The sequence below is a fragment of the Glossina fuscipes genome, unplaced genomic scaffold (genome assembly GCF_014805625.2).
Source record: "Glossina fuscipes isolate IAEA_lab_2018 unplaced genomic scaffold, Yale_Gfus_2 0, whole genome shotgun sequence".
In the NCBI taxonomy this organism is placed as follows: Eukaryota; Metazoa; Arthropoda; class Insecta; order Diptera; family Glossinidae; genus Glossina; species Glossina fuscipes.
Genome location: NW_023998414.1, coordinates 15544287 through 15570839, shown reverse-complemented (window position 1 = coordinate 15570839; position 26553 = coordinate 15544287). Strand labels below are relative to the sequence as shown.

At 34.6% G+C, this 26553-nt stretch overlaps 1 protein-coding gene across 8 annotated transcripts in view; it reads right to left on the bottom strand.

Moving 5' to 3' along the window:
* LOC119642820 overlaps positions 1–26553 on the bottom strand; it is a 180383-nt gene that overhangs the window by 34263 nt on the left and 119567 nt on the right. For all 8 annotated transcript variants that reach the window (XM_038042149.1, XM_038042100.1, XM_038042128.1 and 5 more), the window contains 5 exons: positions 13611–15059; positions 4734–5571; positions 1883–2076; positions 296–1615; positions 15–227 (listed from right to left, as the gene is read on the bottom strand). In XM_038042149.1, coding sequence (XP_037898077.1) covers positions 15–227; positions 296–1615; positions 1883–2076; positions 4734–5571; positions 13611–14454 — 3409 coding nt within the window. In that variant the 5' untranslated portion in view covers positions 14455–15059. The remainder of the gene's footprint in view (positions 1–14; positions 228–295; positions 1616–1882; positions 2077–4733; positions 5572–13610; positions 15060–26553) is intronic.

The window sequence follows — 26553 nt, the reverse complement described above, 5'->3', positions numbered from 1 at the left end:
CAATGTAAGCTTACCATCGCCCATAGCTCTTTCGCATATTAAAGCATTTTTTGCATTGCAGTCGCGATCATTCCACATATATTTACTTGTAAGGGGCCCACGGCTTGTTTGTACACCGGGTGGCGTACGAAAATAGCGCCTTAACTCTATGCAATCTTGGCTACTTAGGCCATCATCGTTTGGCTGCTTGTTGTAGTGACCATGTTGCGACCAACCCGGAAACCAGTCTACGGAAAAACCATTCGTGAATTTTCAATGAATTATTTCGCGAATTTGGTTCCGTTCCCCTACTTACTGGTATATTGAAACATTAGACCATCACTCCAACGGAAATCTCCTTCGTAGCTTTTATCAGAGCCACCGACCCAGTAGGCGCTTTGCTCTTCATAACCGGGACTATTTAGTAATAGCTCATTAATTGTTTGTTGCTGCTGTTCGTTCCGTATAGACACTAAATGGCCGCCCAATTGAACACAGCGCTGTTCGGCCTCATGCCAGGTCATAATCGCTTCAATGGCCGCAATGCAAAATTGTTGCATTGCTATCCAGCCAAAGGCACAGCTTGACACAATATCAGGCTTTGGACGAGCCCGATATGATAGATAAATAGCCGGATGTGATGTATTTTGAGAGTTAGACGTCATACTATTTGGGCTTTTTGAAGCCGGACGAAACAGATGCACACTAAGAATATTGCTGGACGACTCCAAAATAAAACCGCGCATATACTTAGTATTATTTACGCAATGTGACCACTTGGAATGATCATTTTCAAATACTTTTATAATAACACCAGCACAATTTGCAGTGTTCGTTAAAGCCATTTGCATGTTCGCTTTGCTGGCTGCCAGAAAGCCAAAAGCATCCAAACCTAAACTAATGAAAGCTTTGTTCGCCTCTTCTTTTAGACTTTTTGAGTAATTCATACTTGGCAGTCTTAAGAGAGCGGGTAAATTTAAGCCATTATAACTGCTGGGACCGCTCAAAGTTAAATTTAATAGTTGTGTGTCTATATTTGCGCCGTAACTGGTAAAAATTGTATACATATCAGCTTCATTGAAGGCCTCTCTAGTAGTTGAAAAGGAAGGCATAATAGTGCTGTCGTTATTCGTAACCATTCTCAAAAGCACTCTGTTACCATAGGGCAAATGTATGCGAAAATAACATTCCATGACATCCCGTACACTGGGACGTATATAAAATTCTCCCGTTTCATTGCTAGTCGTCACATTATAACAATAATCGACTAATTTGAATGACAAACTAAACATTGGGTTCCTATAGAACTGAACACTGGTACGATGTCTCACATCGAAATGATATACACGATCGTTGTCATTGAGTTCTTCCAATTTACCACATAGCGGTCGTCGTTCAGAAAATCGTACATAACCGCCACTGCCACAGGGTACATTAAGCCTTTGTAATTCGACTAAAATACCTGGCGGTTGATTTCGCTCAGTTTTTTCTTCCTCAATTTGGCTCTCATTTGGCGAATTTCTTTGATCTAAGTTTCCAAACAGAGGAAAATGTACTGTACAATCGACACAGTATAAAGGTAGCGTTGTATAATCCAAATTACCCACCGATGTCTCTTTTAGTAGTATTTGGCAGTCTAATGGGCACAAATTGTATCGAGTTGTATAATAAATATATAAGGGCGGAGAGAGAAATAAAAATATATATATATAGACAGAGAGAGAGAGATGGATAGATAGATAGATAGATAGATAGATGGACAGAGAGAAGAAAGAGATAAAAAAGGAAAACACAAAAACCCAATACTTTTTCAAATACATTTTTATTCCTCTCGAAGCATTTTTCCTGCATTCTAATCATTTCCAATAATGTTTTTATTTGTTTTTTCTAACCTATTACTTACCTTTTCGCAATTTAAATTGAAAAGTTTTCCTATACATTAACACCGAATAGTTTTGCGTTGGTGTTCGATTAAGAGTCGCTTCATTATAGTTACTGCCTTCCGAGTGTACGCTGTAGTGTTTCCTGTTATCGTGACTGATGTTATTGGCGTTCTCCCCCTTGTTGTCTTTACTCATTCTCAAACGAAAAAATACTCTGAAATTGAAAACGGAACGTTTCAGTTTTACCATAGAAACTCATTTTCTAGTAATGACCACTCAATCAATAAACTTCACAAAAGCTATCATATTGCTTAACAACAATTGCAGATTTCATAAAATCAAAACCAATGTTCATCAAAGGTCTTTTCCCCGCATGTAAGTGGACACGTACCTGAGCGCTTTAACTGTTAAGTGTTAACGAACTACGTTGATGTTCAGTATGTGATATACAAAAAGGCTTCATATAATGCGAAAGGCTTAATCAGACTCTCTTTTTACGTACGATGTATTATCTTCTTGCTTGTATATGTATGAAAACAGCAAGTAAGAACATTGCAGTCGGGCAACGCCGACCTTGATTTTGCTTAAAACAGTCATTTATTAATTTTTGTGCGATAATAAAATAAAGATGATGCATTATTTTAATGTATTATGAAAACGTACTATTCATTAAAGCTCTCATCTTGGCAGATACTCAAAACTTCAAATGACATGAATCAAACCTAGGAAACTTAATTTATTTGTCAAAGATTTTATTATTTTTCAGTTGTTTCCGTCGTAAATAACTAGAAATTAAACTTTTCCGCCGCAACCCTTCTCTACTTCTCATGAAATTCCCTACATATGATAGAATATACATTATTTACATACAATATTTAAATTCCTTAGCGTTAGTTTTTATGTTATATTGCCACGATGAACCAAGTGATCAAAAAATAGACCTACGTGGTCCAAATTCGATGCAGTGAATCAAATTAATCAAGTTACCTTTATGAACTAATTTTCATCAAAAATTGAACATTTTCGCTATACTTCTTTTTCATGAGAATCCATATATATATATATATATATATATAGACTTAGGTGGTGCTTAATTTTTGCGTCTAATTATTATTGTGAACCAATTTTCATCATGAAATATTGGTTATTGGGGGGATTGAAAAAATTACATCATCCAATCCAAATTTTCCGCAACAACTTAGAAGGTCAAATTACTGAGCGAGTCTTGTCGCAAAATTCTGTAAATTGGGGTAATTTTTAATTTAACGACCTTTCAAAAAGGCAGGGACAGACATCAGACGGTCTGACGGACAGGTAAGAAGGTCAAATTACTGAGCGAGTCTTGTCGCAAAATTCTGTAAATTGTGGTAATTTTTAATTTAACGACCTTTCAAAAAAGCAGAGACAGACATCAGACGGTCTGACGGACAGGCAAGATCGATGCATGAAAACGATTTTGAATCAATTGGTATGATAAAAAGTGTCGACATGTTTTGACCCCTTCTGGATGTTACACACATCCGAAAAAACTTAATACGCCCTGTATCGCAAGTGTAAGTAAAGCTAATTAATTCATTTACGTAATGTAGAGTGAATTTAAAAATGCTTTTCTTCGTAAATGCTTCTCTACAATTTTTTTTTTTTTTTTGTTATTCTTTTTTTTATTGAAAAGAAAAGAATTTTTTAATTATATGATGAAAGCGTTTTCCATGAAAATAGAAAATAATTAGAAGGAAAATATAATAAGACGATACACGGTTGAGATAATAACTTCAGTAAAAGCCTTGAGCATTAATTGATTGTTTCAATTTTAAAGCAGTTGCGGAATAATCTAATTATTGTTACTATTAAATTTGCCCTTAAATCTTTTTTTGTTATTTTAAAAAAGCAGATGTATTCTTGGGTTTTATTGCAACCTGATCGTGTATTTTGAATAATTTGGACCTTGGGCGTGTTTATCACAAACTTTGCCCGGACTGGCAGACGGACATGTTTAAATCGTTTTAAAATTTGATATTGATTAAGATTACATATATGCTTTATTGGGTCTGTGACGCTGCCATCTGGATGTTGCAAGCGTTTGACGACCAAAACGACGAATATATCCTACATCCCTCAGTGATGGATATAAAAACTGAATGTGTCAAACTTTAAAGCTGTGTTATAGGTAACTGTACTCGGCGCTTGGTCAACTACCTGCACTTTCGATTTACAAAAGCATTTTCAAGCTAACCTGAGTCTAAAGCATTGCAGCAATCCCTCAAAGATGTCAGTCTAAGTACACTGTAAGATTACAAGTGCTCGATAAATCAAAGCTGAAATAAAATTCTTTTTGACGATTTGTAAAATCTCTACTAATACCGATCATCATCACATTGCTGATCATCGCGATTGCTGGTCATTCGTGACCGCGAATCATCACTACTAATAACAATTACTATTGCTCGCTACTATTGATCATTAAGTTGTGACAGGTTGCCGTTGTGAAATTAAGAAAACAAAAAAAAAAATAAATAAATAAACAAATGAAAGCTCAAGTTGCTAAAATGATCCTTAAGTGATGAGAATGATCTCGATTGACTTCTTAAGTTTGCGATTTGCGCTTGCAAGGTCTAGAATGGGACCATAAAAATTTGACATGAGGCGAGTAAAACTTTATATATACAGTTTTCTTAAATAATATCGTGCGCAGCAAAAATACAGAGGAAGCGAAAAGCGTTTATCCGCCTAAGTTATTAACGTTAACAATACATTTAACAGAATATATTTGTCTAGAAAATCGTTTTGTGCTTTATATGCAAAGTGTTATAAGCATTAAAATGCAGTCAAACATACTTCGCATTATGGCGACGCTCTCTACATTATGCATACCTGAACTCGATGATGTCCTCCTGCTCGCAGAGTTCATTTACCAGCCATAAACTCAAGGATTCCGTTGCTGGATTGCCGTGTGCATTTATAATACTTTTTGTACTGCCACGCCATTTATTATCTGGACATATTTTTGCGTTTTCTCCTTCACTTAGCTTATATCGTTCGTGCAATGCTGTTGCACCGTCAACTTGTCTTTTATGTTGAAGAGAACGCCACTTGTTGTTAGTTGTACTGTACGCATCGTAAGCATCGTGCCGTTTTCGTCTCAACGTTAAATTGTCTTCTCTAATATAATGAAGCTGATGATTATCGTCAGTATTATAATCAATAGATGTTTGATTATCAATATCATCCCATTCTCCAGAAGATTCGTTTGATGTAAAGGTGGAGGCAGCTGCATATTCATTGTTAAACAATTGTTGGTTTATTTGTTGCTGATAGGTATTCTTGGTCTGCCAATTCCCGCTGCGTTCAGTTGCACTGGCAAACCATGAAATTGGCAACTTGTTATCCAAAGAATCACTAACAAAGCTGCCGCGTTCCTTGGAGGTTAGCAGCGAAACGGTTTCAATATGAAAATCTCCTGTGTAATGTGCTACAATTTGCTGCGCATCGGGTGTTGCTGATTGCGTTTTATTTGCAAACGATGATGGTGATGATGATGATGATGATGATGATGATGATGACGGCGGCGACAAGGGCGAGAATAAAGATAATGTTGATTGCGTTGAAAATGACAACGTTGAAGAGGTAGATAGTGGTGTACTTGTTGTCGTTGCTGAATTTGTTGTCTTTGTTGTTTTTGTTAATGTCGGCATAGTTGTCGTTAAACGCACTACAATAAATATAATTTACATGAAGACTGTGAAAAGGATTTTTTTTTTTTTTTTTTTTTTTTTTTTTTAGATAATATTTGTGTGATGAGCGCGTGTGGGTATTACAAAGTGACGTATTTTTCCAGCAAAAATGAGTTTTTTAATTAAATTGTGTTATATGAGTTGCCGTGGGTTGGACTATGCATAATGAGTTTCATAATATTTTAAACGTTTTTAGGGCAGCAAAGATGTTATATGCCAGTTTTTAAACTGAAAATATAAAATCTTTAAGTTGTAATTATGTCCATATCCACAGCTTAATCATGCGCAAGATATATTTAATTAAAGACGTATCTTAACCATTCGTTGTTTCGGTTGTTGTATCTCACGCTATTAAATAAATTTATCGTCATTCCTTTAATAAACTGTACGCAAAATGTTTTTATGCATCAACTACCCGGTGCGTCTCGTTTTACGATATATTTTTTGTATTCTTAATCATTCGTGGTAAGAATTTCTTCAATTTGTGCGGACATACGTAACGCTCAGAATGACTTATGATAGATTCACTTCTCGTCATTCAGAATTCAAAATTATTATCTGAATCTGAACTCATTTATTTAAGCAAGTTGGTCCGTCTAATGTCTACCCAAGCAGTCTTTGTGCTTAACCTATAACCGGAATTTCGGAGGTAATTTGCTAATACTCGATACATTCATAAGTTTTCACTCGAGGACGAAAGCCACCTAGATCTCGATGGGTCTAGCTTAACGTTAAGTATTACATACATGGGTAGAGAGCTAGAGTATAAATATTAAGCTCAATAATAGAAATTGATAGAATTCCAAAAGTCATCGCATATCGCTTAGTACGGTTGAATTCAACGCAAGTTCATAATTTTTTTTGTTTATTTTACTTTGCTAATTCTGATATTCTTGTATTCGAAGGCAGTTGTAAAAAAAAAGTTTACTTTCATTTTTGAAGTTTTCTTAAACATTAAAATTGTTTAATAGACTGTAAATGAATTTATTTTAGCCGCCTAAGCAGCTTTCAGTTTGTAAAGGGTACGATCATTATTCAAGGCACTGACATGCGTAAACCGTAACTTGTAAATGAACAATTTTTACATTGACATGTGTATGGTAAATATATGAAAGCAATAAATGAAAACTCGGCTTTAAATGTTTTCATTAGGGCTGAGACGTTTTGTTTTGGAATGTAAGTAACACTGGTACGAAATAGACCATAATTATATATGTAAATGTGTATGTGTGCATATGTGCATGCAAACATGTTCATATAAAACGCAGCCTACATCAGTAAGGCAGTAAAAATCACATTTGCATTACGTGCTACGGTTTGCACAATGACCTTGAATTTGTCTTTCATATAAATTTCATTTATTGTTATTGTCTTGAATTTTCTTTGTCATAATTCGCGTAGCTTTTGTGATTGAAACTGTTCTCGATGGAATAATGTTAACATCCTGCTTAACTTGTTAAAGTACATTTTTGTGCTCTCTGCTAAGACTTAACGTTAGGTATTTTTTAGAATATTTGCAATATTTTTATAGGCTTCTATAAGAGGGCCTAGAAAACGTGAACCGATACGGTTCGACTCTCCTTTTCATATTTTTTTTGTGAGAAAAGTTATTTTTCCATCTATTCGTGCCACAAATTGTGACAACTTTCACATCGAGAGGGCTGCGAAAAATTGACCAATGTGGTCCAAATTTAACAGAATAAATTTGGAGTTGTCTTTCATCACAAAAGGTTAAAGAGTTAACGATTTTGCCATATAAAGGCTAATTTTTCATAAGAATGTTTATATGTATGAGAAAGTTCAAAAGTTTGTCTGTCCCATTAAAGTTTTCTACAGTCGTTTAATATGCCATAATACCATTTTGCATCAATTTTCTTCACACAATGTCTATTTTAAGTTCCGTCTTTGTATGGGGAGCGGTGATAAAGATCTTCCAAACAAATTTTTAGGACAGTGCTTCTGTTTGAGCAAAACATACCACTGTACGAAATTTTATCAAAATATCTCGAAAATTACGACATACAGGGTTAATACGCAAAAAACATGGACGGATATTAAATAGGCAAACGTATAGATGGCCAGATATGCTTAAGTCGTTTTAAAAAATGAATTGAATCACTTAATATGATAAAAGATGTGTCCATCTCAACTTCGTCTGATCCTATAATCAAACATAACTGGTCTAGCGTATAATCAGGAAATCTTTCCATGTTACATTTATGCGAAAGACACTGTCAGAGATGAGAGGTATCTTTATATCGTATACTACTTGTGGTACAAGTTTGTGTGGATGTATGCAATACCTAGAAGGACTTGCGATAGATCCATCCTTTACTATTATGCCGATCGGAAATTGGGAACACCGACGTGTTTTGGGTCAAGGACGAACGCTATTGAAAACGCCGCGGATCGGACCACTTTTTCAACCACTTGTCATATAACGATTTTTCAAAATATATAACATATCCATAAGGTGACGTTGAGTATCTAATGGTTAGCCGAAGCCCACTATGGTATTTGTATTTGCTCTATACTCTTCTCGATGAAACTAATAATAAGATCGGACTTCAAACGACGCCTATGAAAATGTCATGCCTCTTAAATCGTTCGCTTACAAATTATCATAGAACCAAAAGCCACTAAATCTCATGCACAGTTACGATACGAACACTGAAAGAGTGCCATGTCCAAATCGAGTAAGAATAATTGTCAGAGACCTTACGTAATTCCAGATTTTAGATAAATCGTGAAAAGTGCTGAAACCTATCAGAAAAACCGACCTTCATCACTCTCTCCAGTGTTTGTCAATGCCGAAGTCGTCCCAGATATGCCTTCCCCCCCATAAGTATAAGAAACGAAATTAATTATAAAAAACTTTTATGAACTTATTCAAGTGCAGTTTTTTGATATGCTTTAAATGACTAAAGGCTAAAATCTGTCGCAAAGACCTAACTTCATTTTGGCTCAAAGATGCACTCTCTTGAAAGTGGATAAGACCCGATTACTTTTGCGATCACACCCGTATAAAGTCTTATTTCGATATAGTCCTCATATGAAAAAAATTAAAATTTTCAAAATTTTTTACAAAAATCATTACTCAATAAAATTTTGGTATTTAAAATCGACGTGAAAAATATGGATCGGATGGAATGGTGTTTTGGACCCGTTTGTATGCAAAGTAAACTTCTACATGAGAAAGCAGTCTAATATTTAATATATCACAGTGCGAACTGGTTCATAAGGGTAGGGTAGTTTGACTTAAATGTCAACTCTACCACACTTGGGCCATATACGTATTCTTTTTATTCCATCACGTATACGTTTTGTTGTAAAAAATATGCCTCTCTATGGCAAAAACTAATTTGACATAGAAATGAACTGATAGCAAATTTGGACTACGTTGGCCTTTTTTTAAACGATTTTTACGTGACTAAAAGGTTTAATTTTGGATATTTTGTATTCAAAATTGGCCTACAATAATAATTTGAATGTGAGAGAATTGACAGATTCGTAGTAAATTTGGACCACCTTCTCGGGAAAAGATATATTTTTATATGACATGGATGTCTACTTTGTAGATCGTTATGAGAAGACTGTGTGAAGAATATTAAGACCAGTGGAAAGAAAATTAATTTTGTTAAATTTGAGATTCTGGGAGAGGATGAGAAGTACGCTTATACATCCAAAAAAGGGAAAATTGTTGGCATTCAATCACGGAAATAAGCGAAAAATTTGCATTAGATGAAATGATATAGGGTATTTAATGTTCGACCTTGCCTGAACTGTATTGCTCGTATTTGGTTACCTTATTTCTCTGCTTCAGGAACCAAACACACGTTGCTTGAGAGACATCATCTTATTTTCGTACTTATGCATTTAGAGATATTTCCCGGGACTTAACAAATGAAACGAGAAACTTGGCAAGCAATTGCGTTAAAATCGCGCTTATAAAAAGGTTTTTTCACATTGGCTAAGAACTTTTGCTAAATAAAAACTTTTTCATTTTCTTATGCCGGTAATTGAAAATAAATATATTTTTCGTTTTTGTTACGATGAAATGTAGATAAGTAAACGACATTGTCGAACTTTTAACGAACACTACTATAGCCATCTAAATCTACAGAAAGAGTCAATGTGTGCGTATGTGTATTATTAAAAAAAAATTTTATTAGATTGAATTTTGAACATTTTAAAGCAATTTCGTCAAATACTTTTGACAATTTGTTTCTTCTTCTTTTTATATTCGCGAAAATATAAAGCGACAGATGTACGCGCCGTGTAAGTGTATCGCATGCATTTAACATACGTGTAAATTATACATGATAAGCAATAAATTCTATATGCAACACACTCTCATATGTTAAAACGTTTTGTAATTGACCTTTTTTTACCCTTATTTTCACTTGAGGGCTTTTATAAGCTCTTTTCTCAAGTTTTCGTGTGAGGGTGTGTATTTACGTTTGAATTGACAGCTGATGATTGGCAATTGGTTTTGTTTGTTTTCGTTTTGAGTGTTTTGTGTGTGTGTGTGAGTGTGTATGTTGAGTTGTGCGGTTTATTTTTGTATTTACGTTCGCTTCAACACTGCTACTACTATCACTACAGTACTAATGCCACCACGACCCGATAAAGTGTCATTTCCATCAAAATATGTACATTTTGAAATTTTTCTCTTCTGTTTATTTACATTTTACAAACACTTTGACTACTAAATATGCAAAATGTGCATAAATTTGTGTACAAGATTTCAACGTTGATGTTCGAAAGAAAAATATCAATATTTTATCGATAAACAACTTACGTTTTATTATAATAATATTTATGGTTTGTGATTGCAACACTTAGTAAATTGTAAGCAATAACCTAACATTATAGTTAGTATCGTATCGCACCTATCAATTGAAAGACTTATTAACTTACTCCTCGCAAATGCTAAAGCAATGTTCTGCATATAAGTTATAATAAAAGGATAATTATTTTTGATAAGCATCAGATTTTGAGTTAATAATAATAAACTTCACAAAATTGTAAACGAACAAAGACAGTTAAGATAGGAAAAGTCGCATAGGTATACGTAATCAAAAGAATGCTAAATTGTGAATATAATTGAATATCAATCAGTAAATGATTTGGCACAACACTATTGAGCTGATGGGGGTGGGGTACGTGGCAATTGTATAACCACAAAAATCGAAGTGACGAAAGAGAACTCGATACCTTGGATGCCTTCAGCTACTACAAATAGATTTCTCTTAACTGTAGGCGCGATTTATTCAAAGCAATGTGACTGTCATAATTAGGAAAACCCATGTCCATGTTGAAGAACGTTTTCGAAATTCATCATCAATTCAAAACAATGCTTCATTATTTATGGAACTCTCGGAAAATTTTATTCCAACCTTTTGATTGCTTGCATATCGTATATATATTGTAAGGTTTAGTTCTTCAGTTAGGGGCTTGAAAAGCCCTGAAAGGATAAATTTTGTTTAACCAATACAAGAGATTTCGCACCTGTACATAGCAACGGGCACGCAAATAGAATACGCGAAGCATAACGTATACGAGTGGAATGAACCGTTATTTCCGCTGAGCAAAAACATACACATATAAGCTGTGCGAAGTGTGCGAGCTGTACTTCTTTGCCTAACGCATTTTTATACACTATAACTCCTGTGGTCCAGAGCAGATTGGGCTTAAGCGGATGACCATAATACCCAGAGGGATTTAAGGTAGCCCCATCTTTTGATGTCCCGAACAAATTAGAATCATTTTCTGTATCGATTTAAACCTCCTTTCTCTCCTTACCATATGTCCTTCTTATGTCTTTCCATGTACTTTTGCGTTCAGCCTACAGATTTTACAGAGAGTATTTTTCGAAAATTTTGAAAAATTTACGACATTAAGCTTTGGCCCGGGGACGAACCCTCTTGAAAATGGATTGGATCGCGTCACCCGCCATACGATCACTCTTCATAGGACGCCTTCTCTCTTGAGAATTTGCTGCAAAAAATCGCCAAGTAATAGTATTTCGTCCCCCCACATAACCGTTTCTACGAAAAATAACACCAATCCATAATAGTAATCGAACCTAAATATTAATTGTGCGAAAATGAACGACTTTTTTGCAAAAAAGTCCACTTTTTCGTATACTATTTCGAAAGTAATGAAAAAATCATATAAAACGAAGTGGTATAGAGTATTTAATGGTCTACCTTGCTATACGCTAGTGTTGTTGAGCAAACCTCACATTCGATATTTTGAGTTTTCTTGAAAACTAGTCGATTTTCCACCCCAACCCAATTTTAAAGAAAGGTCAAGCCAGAACACATTCATAACATTTTAGATGCCTCAAGCAGCTGGCGATTGTTGATAAAATTAACGGCAATTAGCAGAAAATTTAGCGGGAAAAAGGACTAGCACAAAAATGACGAGTGGAAGTTTGGCACTGGGAGCTTGCTTGTAAAAGGGTATATAAGCGAAATATTTGTGTAAGGCAAAGTTAATCGGACCGAGAGAGTTGAATTGTAATATTCAAACCGATAAGACCGGAAGAATCGTTGTAGAATCGTTGCTCCTGTAAATAGTTTGCATTTAGATTTCTTACGAATTGTAAATAAAACGTATTCTAGTGTAAAAATCATAATTCAGCGGTACGAGCTTAAGCTCGAACGGATTAAAAAAAGGAAACGTAAAATCACAAAAGCCAGTGGTATGTAACAATATATTTACTTGTTTCCTATTTATATTTGGCCGAGAAAATGAATATTCTCCGCGTAGACTAATTTGGCTATAGCTCGCAATTGCTGAAGGACTCTTTTGAACGGTAAATTATCCCAATCAACTTGAGATTAAATAGCATTTGCACTTTGTAAGAATTTGTTTAACCGAAAAGCGAACGAGTTTAGTTTCAATTTTTTTTTTTTTTTTTTGGTGTTTAATTGCGACCCTATATATTCCCCACTACTATCCATTTAAATAACACAAATAAAAAAGAAAAGAGAAAGAACAAGCAAGAAAATTATATGCGGTCGGAACCGAATCGTTTATATCCATCACCGTTATCCTAAAGAAGATAAAATAAGTGAAAGAACTAAATTCTCAGGGCGAGGCGGACTTTTTTTTTTTTTTTAAATAAAAGTTTTTGTCGTTAGGCGCGTTGGCGTTGCAGGCATGCCCTTCGAAAAGTTTAGCGCACTTCCAAACCCTTTTGCAAATTTTTTAGGCGATATTTTCATTTTTGCGAACGGGAGAATGTTTACCACAGACGCTACATAGTTGGGCAGACGGACAGGTAGACAGACGAACTGAATGACATGTTTAGGAGCATTACCAATTTGAAACAAGTTCAAGATTTTTACACTTTATGGGGTTTTTGAAGTTTGTTTCTACGCGTTATAAAGGTATTGGAAAAAAATTAAATCTTGATACACTGCAATATTGGGCAGACTGGGTGGGAGATTTATTCGATTTTTGTACAAGTGCTATATCCTCGCCCACTGAATGTGTGTTTCAATTTTTCTACATATATCTGCTATAGTTTCAAATCAATTTTTTATCCCTTTTGAAAGCAGAGGCATTTTCATTTTACGTGGTGCTGTGGGCGTGTTGTTCGACCGATTCGGCTGCTTCATTTTTGCGGCCATTACACAAGCGGACAGACGGACATGCTTAAATTGATTTAGAATTTGATGCGGATCAAGAACATATATATATATATATATATGCACACGTTTCGATAGAATGAATAAATGCCTCATTTTGTGATGATGGGGTATATTCATGGGTAATAGCTATAAAAACAAAAACGACAATGTATTGATTCAATTAGTGAGTGGCCATGAATGAAAATGCGATTTGATGTATGCATGAACTTATCTGATGTTATATTTAAGCAAAAGAACAGTTTCGGCGGCGGGGATGGTATTAAAAGAGATATTGCGTGGTGTGTAATTAATCATATTCGGATTCAGCAAATATTAAGGCTGATAAAGGATGTGAGGTATATGCGTTTACAAACCTTTGTACATTAAACCGCAATTAATGCCAAAATTTGTGGTGGTTGTATCAAAGGTATCGTGTAACAGCTCTAATTGGATTTGTAATCCTTGCGGTATACTGGTGCTATTTGCTTGATCTGCCATATCGACAGCATCAATTACGGGCACGTCGTCGAGAAAATCGCTTAACTGTGAAGCACAGGCAGATTGCACCGCCGACGATTGCATCGATGATGAATGTACTGTTCTTGATGTCGAGGTTGATGTTGAAAATACATTTTCCTCGTTCTGTTCAGCTTCTGCGGCGTAATTATTTAGCTTATCTCGTGTAGCATTATAATCTATATTTGATGTCATTTCGGCATCCTCGGCAAACGATACTGTCGCGTCCTCGTTCTCGTCACTATCATTGTTGTCATCGTCGATGACCTCGACATTGGCAATGTCAACATTATCGTTGACCGGCATATAATTATTTTCAGATTTTGCTAATCGAAAGTTAATAGCATCATCATCTGCTTGTTGTATAGTTCCCTCTACTGATGGCAAATCTTTACCGAGCGACGATGCGTTTGGTAAATTCGTGTTATAGTCGTTGATATTCCTATATTGCTTTTGTTGATGATGGTAATGAGTTGGTTGTTTGGTAGTTTTTATTGTTGCAGTTATATTTATCTTAATATCATCGTAATGAGCGGCTGCCAAATGTGTATCTTCTGCTGTGTTTGTTAATTCGGCTTTTGTTGTAACAATCATAGGTGGTCCCGGTGAACGTCCTGGCGCTGGATCACTATTCATGTGTCCCACTACTGTCTGCATGGCGTAGAGTCCGAAAATTAAAAGATAAACGACTAAGTTCCTCATTATCACAACAACAAATGCAGTATGCCGTCGCTGACTCCCCTAGCTGTAATGATGATGATTTTTGCGGTTGTGGTAATTGTAGCGGTAGTGGTAGTGGTGGTGACTTTAATGGCAATGGCTTTGATTGCTCTTTTAATTGGATTTCCATAGACCTATTTTTTATTTTTTTTTTTCTGGCTTAGTTGCGTATCAATTACGAGTTAACGCACAGATGACAAGTTTTGTCTCCGGATATCCGACGTTATCCTGTTAAAAAGAGTATTAATTGTTTTCACAATTGTTGCTATTCTATTGCCCAACTGCCGTTGGTTTAGCAGTCTTTGTTGTTGTTGTTTTGTTAATTGCTTTGATTTTCTTATTACTCTTTGTGAATATATTCTGCTGGTTTGTCTCGTTATCGTTATTATTTTTATTGCTACTGCTGCTGCTACTGCTATTATTACTGCTATTGCTAATTCAGTTACTGCTGTTGCTGCTGCCGCTGCTGTTATTATATCGGTTGTAAATGTTGGCAGAGTTCTTATCTCTTTGCCGGTCATTATTTATTATTCGTTATTGTTTTAACGTCAAATTAATGTAATTATTCGCGGCCGCCTGTGAGTCGACTGCAAATATTGTATAAAGAATAATTTCATATATTTTAATTAACGTATGTAATATGAAAAATTTAATAATTTTTTTTATTATTAATTATTAACCAAAAGTAATTAAAGCTTTATAAAAATGGCAATTTTAATAAAATAAAAACATAATCATTTGCGGTATGCGCATGTAAAAGCACAGGATGCCTGCAGTGAATGCCCGTGCATTGAAATTATGCACAAATATTGGTTATTTAACAACCAATCTTGTTAGTTAATAAACGGATATACATATATTTCTCGAAACTTTGATCACAGCTACTGCTAGTTAGATAACTATTATCGAAGCAAAGTTTAGTCGTCTAACGAAAAATAGAAGGGTACAAACGCTTTCCACGATCTATCTTTGGGAATACTGCGAGCATATACAATAACTCTGAACGTGACTGACTGTTGGAGATTTTTCCAGACTGGCAATCCGTCCATATATATCCTCGATTGAGTATAGTAATTCGGAAAGCTTGCAACCTAGCTGTTTATAGAATTGTTTATTGAACTAATCCTGGATGTATTAATGTAATGCCACACACGCAGACAGACTGCAAATGCAAATACGAACAAATTAATAAATCCAAATCTCGTAAAACTTTGTATCATTTCTATCAGTTGACCCGTTAAGGTTGGCACAAGCGAAAATATAAGGTTTCGTAAGGTTTCTGATACTCGTACTTTTTACTTAGATTATTATATTAAATTTAACACAACGCAATGTACATTAATATTATTATTTAATATTTACCATTTCTTCCGTGCCATAATAATTTATTTTCTCCTCTACTTGGTTTTCATTTTAATTAGAAGTTATTGTGAAATTGGAAAGCAATACCCATAACAAATATAGGTCGATTAAGTTTTATACTCTACACCATTTTATCATTTTTATTGTGTTAAAGCACCAGGTAATTCCCGACCGTTGCCTGATGTATGTGTATTATAGGCTGGTTTCAAGTTATGCAAGACAATGATCACACTTGGATTCATTATATAAAACGTTAAGAATGCTACTATATGTTTCTAATGTTCTTTAGCCTACGAACGGAAAAACATTTCAAGCGCTGTCAGATATCAATGGCTTGGTCAGACGAGAGCACAATACTTTTCATCCTATGGCACACCTTGTGATAAGGGCATAATCTGGATAGGTATGTGAAACACCCAGAGGAGACGAAATATTGTTTTCTTGTCACCAAGAGACATTTTCTGAATCAATAAATTAAATCATGCATGTCCAAGTTTAGTTGTATTGAGCTTAGAGGTAACAATTTTCAAGATAGTTGCGGGTACACACCCACGACTAGAGTAATGTTTAAGCGTAGGGTTATTTTAAAAGGCGACTTTTTATACGTGAACCATATTGAACTGATTGTTTTCGCATTACAATTATAGTTTTTAAAAGCCGTTACTTTATTAACTAATTTTTTCCTCTTTTCTTTAATTTAATGAAATACTTTAGGTATATATATATATATATATATATATAGTTTCATGGCCAAGCTAAGGCTAATTAAGTCGAAAAGTGTGCGAAGAACTAAAAATTTTCGCTTGAAAAGTTCATTATGAAAGGTTTTGCATAGTAAGCGTGGAAAACTCCACACCGACACACATATCGAAGATATTTCACTCGTAATAAATCAATATGCGATTGAATTGAGAAATTATATTATAATAATTTAAGTGGTTGAGAGCATCCGTTTTCGTTCGGTTTAAAAACTTTGTTGTTGCCTACGAAGGTCAGCCGTACTTGATAAAATCGAACATACACACACACACACACACACACACACACAGACAAACCATAAGGATTATTATTTTTTACGTTCATTCCAATATTAATGTCCGTAAAGATTACCTCATTACTATATGCCCGCATTAAATTGCTTTATAATCCAAAAAAAACCTTTAAAGATGTTATTCGTGGGATAAGTAAAGAGAAAAAACATCCGATTAACGAATTGTAAATATATTGAAAGAACTATAACGTGAATAAATAAATAGCTTCATTGGTGATTCGAAATCAAATGTCGAATGCTAACACCTTATGCTTACCTCACATTCCTTCCTAACGCGCAAATGTACAATTGTTCATTATAAGCAATTTCTAGTGTTATTTAAAAACAATTTGATAATGTCCATTAATTTCACTATTTATAATAAGATAGGCATTCTAGACAATCGTTTCGAGTACATACTATATCGTATATATATTTTAAATTATATTTCCATAAGATTTGCACACCGTTCTATGGGCAGTTTTCAAAATTGAAAAAGTGCATACAGAAAGTCCTATATATACATATTGCGGTTGTGAGGTAATTGTGGCGGCAGATGCTTAGTCCAATTTTTCTGACTTGAAGATTTTATTTAAATAAAAAAAAAAAAAAAAATTCAAATTAAGAATAAAAACTTGAAAGCTTATTTCAAGCCAATAACTTGAGCGAATTGCACAATTCTTGCTTTTCTTCTTTTAAAAAAGGACTAATCATTCAGCGGATGTCACCTATTCACGTAACGTGGCAACAGTCAGAAAAGAAACAAAGAAAGGAATAGAGGGTTAGTGGCCGCAGGCTTATGGGTGTGAAGAGATTTGAAACCGACCGCGAACACTAACTTGGTTATCGTCGCAATTCTTACCTACTCGGTTACTCATGCTGATAAGTTAATTGCTTTGCGCTGTGAATGGGTCACGTATGTATTTAATCTAAGGCACTTGTTATAGGACGTAGTTGGTGTTTTTGTCGAGTTCTACACGGAATTCTAAAGATTACGGAACACAACTAATATTTGCAACTTGGCTTCACTGTCTTTTCGTTAATTGCAAAGCAAAACTAAATAGAGCGACTTTCAAAAAACATCCTGCTCGCCTTAAAAAAAAATTATTTAATTTTGGTAAAATTCAGAAAAAATTACAAATATATTATATAATGAATTTATAATCACTAGACAAGTGTGATGATAGAATTGCTTGATGAAGCGTTATGTGGTCGAGACAATATAATGAAACTAAAATCATTTCTACTCCATCACTCTAAAATGTTTTCACCTTTTTTTTTCTGTTCGACGGCCATACAATCTAATCTCTGCCCAGCCGACCATGAGACGGACTTTCGCTGCTTGACGTGTATCGACCCTCACATCAGCTACACAGTGCGGTTTTCCAAGAAAGCCGGTTAAGTATAACACCATCGAGTATTTGTATATTTGTATATTTGAATGTCCAAATGTTTTATGATTTCATATTTTACAACAGACGCAAAGTCAATTAAATTTTTGATTTCATTATATTTCATTGAAGACTTATGAAGAAGTATTTTTAGAAAATTAAACGTCACTCCATCAACAAATATTCAAACTTTCCTTTATTATATACAACGTGATCTTCGTCACAAGGGTTCGTTGGTGTCGAAGAAAATTTGTCCAAGGAAATAATTACATCCTAAACAATTTGCTTTACATGATATATTCGGTATGTGCGGTTGTATGTAACATCTAAGAAGAGTTTATTAACTCGCACTCACTTTTCACTCACGATTCAGAATCACAGTTGATTTAAGTTTAATTGTCTGTCTGCCCGTCTATGTGTATTTATGTGCATTCTAAAAACCGCATTGCAATATCAAATTTTGGTGAAATTTGGTACACACCTATGCCGAAGGACGGACGCTATTGAATGTGGATTGGATTGGACCTTCTATTGGAAAAATTGTCATAAGAGAAAAAATTGCAATTTTCAAAATTTGGCGGCAATGGGCCCGATTTTTAACATTCTCCCATATATTCTCCCTCAAAGCTCCTAAAAGCCTTTACTTAGCGTATAAGTATTATTTTTAATTTGATATAAAGATTATCTGTACTTTATTTCAACTACGTGTTGATTCGTACCGTATATAAGGACTCCTATCAGCGGCATAACTCTACCTAAACACAAGCTATCACTTGTAATATTAGATACATAAAATAGAAAAGGACTTGTATAAAGTGAAGCCATGTACGATGTTCAATGGTCGCACTTGCTAGTCTGTTACGCTTTCATTTGATTTCTTGTCCGTTTTGATTGCAATTTTTTAGCCTCAATCAACATGATGAGTAAGACTTAAACCTCTATGAGTATCATAAATATATTTATCCGGTGCGAACCGATGTCTCCGCCGATTTTTTAGTAAATTAAATTTGGAAGAATATTATAAAAAATGTTAGGAGCTATTTTGTTCAATATGCTGCCCAACAATAACCATTAGTAGTCCTATTTTCTACGCGGCACATGAATTAGTTTAAATGGGTGTGGCACAGATAAGCAGCTGCTTTGTCGATGTTAATGGTTTGATTATTTGAATTTCGGATATTGTAACGCGACCATTATTCACACACTTGTAAAGCCTTAGCAGCACTATCCTTCGGATTAAGCAGGAAATAGCGTTTTTTTAGCGCAGAACGACGCCTATTCAAAGCTCCAAGGAACTACGTTGTGCAACCTTTAGTTACGCACCCTAGCACTTTAATTCATACGATTACGACGCATAGCTTAAAAACAGTACTTTCGCTTTTATTCAGCAACATGCTGTCTGCCTTTCTTTGCCTCTCTCCCCCTTTTTCCGTTCGAGAAGCTAAGAAACTTTGATTGTAAATACTAACTTGTGAAAACGATTATCTGAACTTTATTCTTCGCGATAAAATGATTGAATATTGGATGGCTGAAGTTAAATAAGGAATTGTGCAAGCACAAGTGATGGACGCCGTTCACGTTCCCTCATCTGAGATTACAACATCAGAAACGATAGAACAAGTCCATGATAAGTTATTTGACTCATGTGCGGCAATACTGAATATCTTGTACGAAAAACCGTTGGCAAACCAGCTTTGTGAGAGTTGGTTGTTGAGTTTCCCTACAATCGACCAAAAAGATTTTCGTGTACAGTTTCACATTTAAAGCAACAATTTAGAGGAATGCTTAAGGCCAAATAAAAAAACCAAGTTTCTTCGATCGGCATGAAAATTCGAATGAAATTTGAATTCACTCCTGCGCACCGAAGCCACGTGAAGAACCGAAAGATTGGTTTTTACTTGGTGCAAGTGCAGCAAAAGCAACAATAACGCAAACATCGATTGGGACAGTGGTTTTTGGGATGCACATGCAGAACAATATTTATCTACTATCTTAAAAACAATAAAGCAGTAGCTGGCGGACCGGTACAAAAATCAAAGAATCAAGAAGAAACATGCGAATCGCTTCGGCTATCACAGTATCTTTCGTATTTGACCCCTAGTAAAAACGGAAAACTTTAAAGTGAACTGTCTAATTCTGCTAAGCGTTTGGCTTCCAAAGAGCACTTTACTAACTACTCGACAAGATGTTGTATTATTTCACACTGGAAGGAAAAAAATGTTCATTTAGTGTTTAGTAAGCTAAGAAGAGCTTATATGTTCGAATAAATAAGAAACTAATTTTGTAAAAAAAAGTTCAGCTTCCCTTATTAATTGGCCACACTGCTATATGGGGTTAAGCATATGAATCAATTGAGTACTACAGGCGAGTAAAGCAGATGTTAGAAGAGCAGTTAAATAACAAAAAAAAAAAAATATATATATATATATATCAAAAGGGAATTTATATTGAAACGAGACGACTCTGATGCTTGCTTGACAATATTACCTTTGAAAGCGAATGATTTCCATAAAGGACTGTCTTTAAATGCAACACTTATCTAAATTATTAACCATTAATGTTATTGCCATCGCTTCGCAGTAAGCACTGCTTTCAGTTATCTTCAATAACTACTACACTAGTACATATTTTAAAATTCCAAATACTTTCGTTAAATGTATATATAAGATATATATTTATAAATGTATTTTGTTTGTTGCAAAATTTTACAACAGACGCAATAGGTTTCAAAAAAATTAGACATCAATCGCATATAGCGTCTCAATTGCTTACTTTTATACCAAAATGAAGAGCGTTTGCTATGATGACATATATATGCATGCATGTACTGGCGCACTTGCAAATGCTGTTTGTTAAACCAAAAAGCAAACTGAAAGCACCGCAAATATGGGCGCTTTAATAAGCAGCCTCGAGCATCCTCACCCTATAATATTTGTTTACCAAAAACAACGTGCTTTTAAACACGATGCACTCAAAGTTAAATAGTTTGCCCTGGAAACCAAAAAGGAATTTTAAATGAACTCAATTCTTTTACACAAAAATTCTTATGCGCAATTTAATATAGATTTTTGCGAACCTGCAAACGAGTACTGGATACTGCTATGTGTGGTCAACACACGGAAATTGGATGTTTACTACGTTCTTAAAATATAACAGCAAAAATAGGGACAATAGTTGTGATCATCTTTTTATGGATACATACGTACTCTCGAAACAGATAGACAAAATTCAAATAACACGAAAAAATAAGAAGCTGTAAAATAGCAGATAATAACATTTAAGCCAACATGAATATGAAATTCAAAATTATCTAATAAAGTTGCAAAATGTATGAATGTAAGTTTTCCACTTTAACGAAGCGCTGATTCCGATGTGGGAGCGTGGGAGCATGTCTAGAAAGAGACCCCTATACCATTTCGTCCAATACAATTAACTCGTTACTTATTTTCGCGATAAAAAATGAAAAGTCACGCTTGATTTCTAAGTAAAGGCATACTTTACATGTTCGCCCTTACCTAGGCAATGAAATCGAATAATAGACCAACGTGCTCCAAGCTTTACATAAACGAATTGATGTCACCGTTCTCACTGTGAAATGTTAAAAGTTAGACTGCTCATATGGAAGCTTACATTTCATAGGTACGTTTATATAGGAGAGGGTCCAAAACACCATCCCGTCCGATCTAAAATTTTCACGTCAATTTTCTATAGCGAAATACTATTAGTTAATGAATTTTGTGGGAAAATTTTGAAAATTTTAATTTTTTTCATATGAGGACTACATCGAAATAAGGCGTTAAGTAATCGGGTCTGATCCATTTTCAAGAGAATTCATCTTTGAGCCAAAGCACACCAATGAACCAATGTAAAAATATTGCAAAAGTTGATCACAAAACTGTACGCACCGATAGACATACAAACAAAAAAGCTTGATCGCTAGAATAAAACGCGAATATACCTTAATTTCTTCTGGAAGTTACATGCATGCACACACATTTACATATTACACTTGTATGAAAATGCAAAGTTTTTCATGGCACAATTGCTTCGTGAAGGTTAATGTATTTGATCAGACGCATTGCCCGAAATCTTATACAAAACACAATAATAGTCGGTTAAGTTTTTGACGTCTAATTGAAGAACACAGCGTCACAGAAGCTTAATTCGTTTCTTAAGGATAAGTCCGAGTGGCACCAATCGATGGTGACCATTAAAATGTCATGTTGGCTAATTTTTAGACAGTTGAAAGACTTAGCTGCATCCTTTTTAGCAAGCAGTCGCTCCATTCTATATAGTTGGCAAGCATGGCATTTAGGAATGAGCCCCTTCAGCGCAATATTACTTATTGTTCACTTCTAAGCGAAGTTTGTAAAGTTAATTAAAAATTTTGTAAAACTTTCAATTACAATTGTGTTTTCTTGCATTAACTATTAATGTGAAGACATCCGATTTCCGCGTCATTTATCATATAAGATAAATTTAATTATAATAGTTCAATAGTCGGTCAACGCACACAAAACAATAGAATGTGTTCTATGCGTGCATATGTTCGTATACAGTTAAGTGAGTAGTTGTAAATTTACCAAAATAAATAAAAGCATAAACTTTTTATCAAATGAAAAATATTTCAATTAAATTCATTTTACGTATATGGTGGTTTGTGTTCGTATGTATGTGAACGATAAAATGTTGTGACATTAAAAGAGAAAATACATATAAGCATATATTTTCATTTTGGTAAAATTGTTTAATTGAATTTAATGCCACACATTTAGTCGGTTAGTTGATCGGTTAGTTAGTTGGTTTGCTACTTTACCTTACACGACGCATCGATGTATGAGAGCAGTGTAAAGGGACAAACAACAAGTGTTCTGTTACAAGTGGACATATGTTTGTAAGTACGTGGAAAACCCACTACTCCACTCTTGCACCCTCTATGCAATCGGGGCTGCTGAAGCTTCCGCGAACATTATCAATAGACACACGATCCGTATGCCCGCCCAGGTTAGTATCAATCGTATGAAGATCACGCGGTTGATTCTATTAGTTCATTACACTCTGAGTAAGAGTGCACGTTTTTAGAACGTTTAGAAGATGAGTTGAAGCCAATGAGCGAGCAAACGCCGAATGAAATATATTTCTATTAAATGCAAAATCGTTCGGATCAATATTTACCTAACTTTTACTAAAAAGTTTTCATAAAAAAAAACATTTTTCATAATCTCAATGAGATTTGCTGTTAAAGCTAAAAAGAGACTGGCAAGCTTGGCATGAATTTTATGAATTGAGAATGAGTGTGAATTGATTTAAAAGTCGTCATAGTTTGATTGTAATTTAGTCAAATATATGGAAAACATTAGATTTGATTTAAAGTTAGGAATTTATACACAATGTCTCTACTTCTAAAATTTTAGGATTGAAATTTTGTCCTCGAATTTGTTAATTTCATCCTTGAATACATTGAAATGCATATACACGTAATTCTCTTTTTACACGAACTTTCATGAAATTTTATTTAAAGCGAGTTAAAAAGAAAAAAAATTCTTTTTTTTACACGAATTGTTTTGTTTTAGCGCGATTTTCAATATTCCATACAATTGTTTATTTATTTCTGATGAGTTTTTTATTTTTTTTACCAATAAAAATTGTCCATTTAGAATTATTGAGTTACTCATTGTCTACAGATGGTAACCATGGAATGCTTAAAATTGCATTTTCGATATGCAACAAAGGGTTAGTCCAAGGGAGCCACGCCTATTGACAACGTGGGGAAATATACACTTCCACGAAGATTTGCTACGCATATATGTTGGGAACAGGAAGGCATAGTGTATTACCAGCTGATCAAATTAAGCGATAGATTGTTGCAGAAACGACCATCAATGCCGGTGAACAGACGCAAACATACTCACTAGACATAGCGCTTTTTGATTGGCATTTGTGCAAACTACAGTTATCCCGGTCTTATTCTTATTCCCATCGCCAAAGCATGAAAACTATATTCGTTTAGTCGAAACGTTTGCATCGCCCAGAAGGAAACTTTAGAGACGCAAAAAACCACACACACATTCTCGATCAGCATCAAATTCTGAATTGATTTAAGCAAGTCTGTATGTCCGATTGCGCATCCGCCCATCTATGCAATATCTATTGTGAATTCTGAATTGATTAAGCCATGTCTGGCCGTCTGTCTGTCTGCATGGTGTTTGTCTTTGGCACTCTCCTGGTTGCAAAAATGAAGATGTCGACATCAAATTTGGCGGACACTTTGGAAGCGCTTGTACGAAATTTTGTATCGAAAATGGGCCAAACCGGTTGCAGCACACGCTTACAGCACTACTTGAAGAATGATTCTGTTTTTCAAAGGATATAAACATTGGTTTTTTGGCCGTTCTCACATCGTGGGTAATGCCACGCCTATTCAATTTTATTACGTATCATAGGCTCTTTTTTTATCAAAACTTCTGGAATGTAGAAAAGCAAGCTTCAAATACCCGGTAAAATATCCAAATTCTTGGCTAGCGTAAGCGTGTAGTATCAGCAGTAAAAATTCTCCCGTTCGCAAACATGAAGATATTCCCTATAAGAGAATTTGAAACTTCCAAACCCAAACTTTTAAATAATACGCCTGCAACGTCTACACGTCTATGCGACAAAAAATGATAGCATATTGCTTTCCGTGTTTGTTGCTCGTTGCTCATAAACTCTACCAAATACACCATATGAAGTTCCACTTTTATCCTCAAAACCAAACAAAAATCAGCCGCGCCCAGTCAATATATAGAGGATGAAAATTTCTGTCTTTTGCCTTTTTTTTAGTCTTTTTTGCGGGAACGGTGATGGGTATAAAAGATTCGGTCACGAGCGAATAGGATATTCTTATTTGTTTTCTTTCAAACATAACCCTACTTTTATATTTGCTTTAAGTTAATTTCTATTTCTATAATAATACGTTGGCTATAGACGCACTTGATAAGGTTATCCGTTATGGTATTATGCATATGCATATAATATTGTATTATTTAGAAAAAGTCATCTTTTTCTTTGAAGTGCCGACTGATTGACGACATTCCCTTCTATATATATATATATATATATATATATATGATATATACAAGAACATGTAATATATGCAGACATTTAAAAATTTGTATATATTTTTGAATTATATCTACTGCTACTTATCCGCTCCTCATTCGCCCGATTGTTCTAAGCTTTCGTTGTACTACTACTTGATTGTACGTCAATTTCAAAACATTGATTGTACATTTGTATCAACTACGCATTCTCTTCCAAGTACCGATTTTGTCTTTGTTGACGAAGCAGAAAGAATGTGCGAATAGAATAAATGTCATAGCTATATTATGGGTCAAATTAAGGTAATTCCATGTCTATTTAATAATGGGTCTAAGAATATTTCCGTTGACTTTACGTAAATTCATCTAAATTTACTAAAAGTTGATTATAAGTTAGTATGCGATTTAATAATAAACGGCCGATGAAACTTAAGTTAACTTCCTAAGCCGCGGGCTGTTTAAACCGTCTGTGAAATGCGTGTAATGCTTACAAGTCAAAATCCCAAAAAGTCGATATAATTTTTATTAATGTGACTAACTGTAATCGATTTTGTTATATCTGCTTGCCTGCGATTCTGTATGTGAACAATTCGCACAACAAGTCAAACTAAAATTTACGGTTTTATGTTTTTCAACTTAATTTATAGACAACTGAATTGAATGTTGGCCAATCGTTCGCCAATGCTCTACACCACCTCGCATAAGATAGTATTTAAACTTTGTTCGTCATAATATACATAAATGAGATTTTGTTGTCTTGTAAAGGCTTACTTCTCATGAGCAGCCCTATAAGGAGGAATTTTGAAGAATAGACGCATGTAAATCTAATCAACCGCGATAAAGTTATACATTAAATCGCTGTAATCATCATAAAATGCTGAAAAATAATGGGAGGAAATTAAGAAACAGTCACATCATCCCATCAAATTCTTTCACATTCGTTTAATATGTCAAAGTAAACTCTGCTCTTAATGACTTTTTCCATGTAGGACTTTATAAAGGTATCATCAAAATATTTTCAAAATATGACCGAAAATAATGCTTTTATCGATTCAGTCAAATGGATCTCTCTTAAGTTTTCCTGGGTATCGTATATGTGCGCAAAAACCGAAATTTGATGTTAACGCACGTTGTGCAGGGTATACAAATTGAAACCAACGATCGATAAGGGTGCGCCTATAAATTGCAAAAATCTTTCCATTATATTACTATTTAACTATAA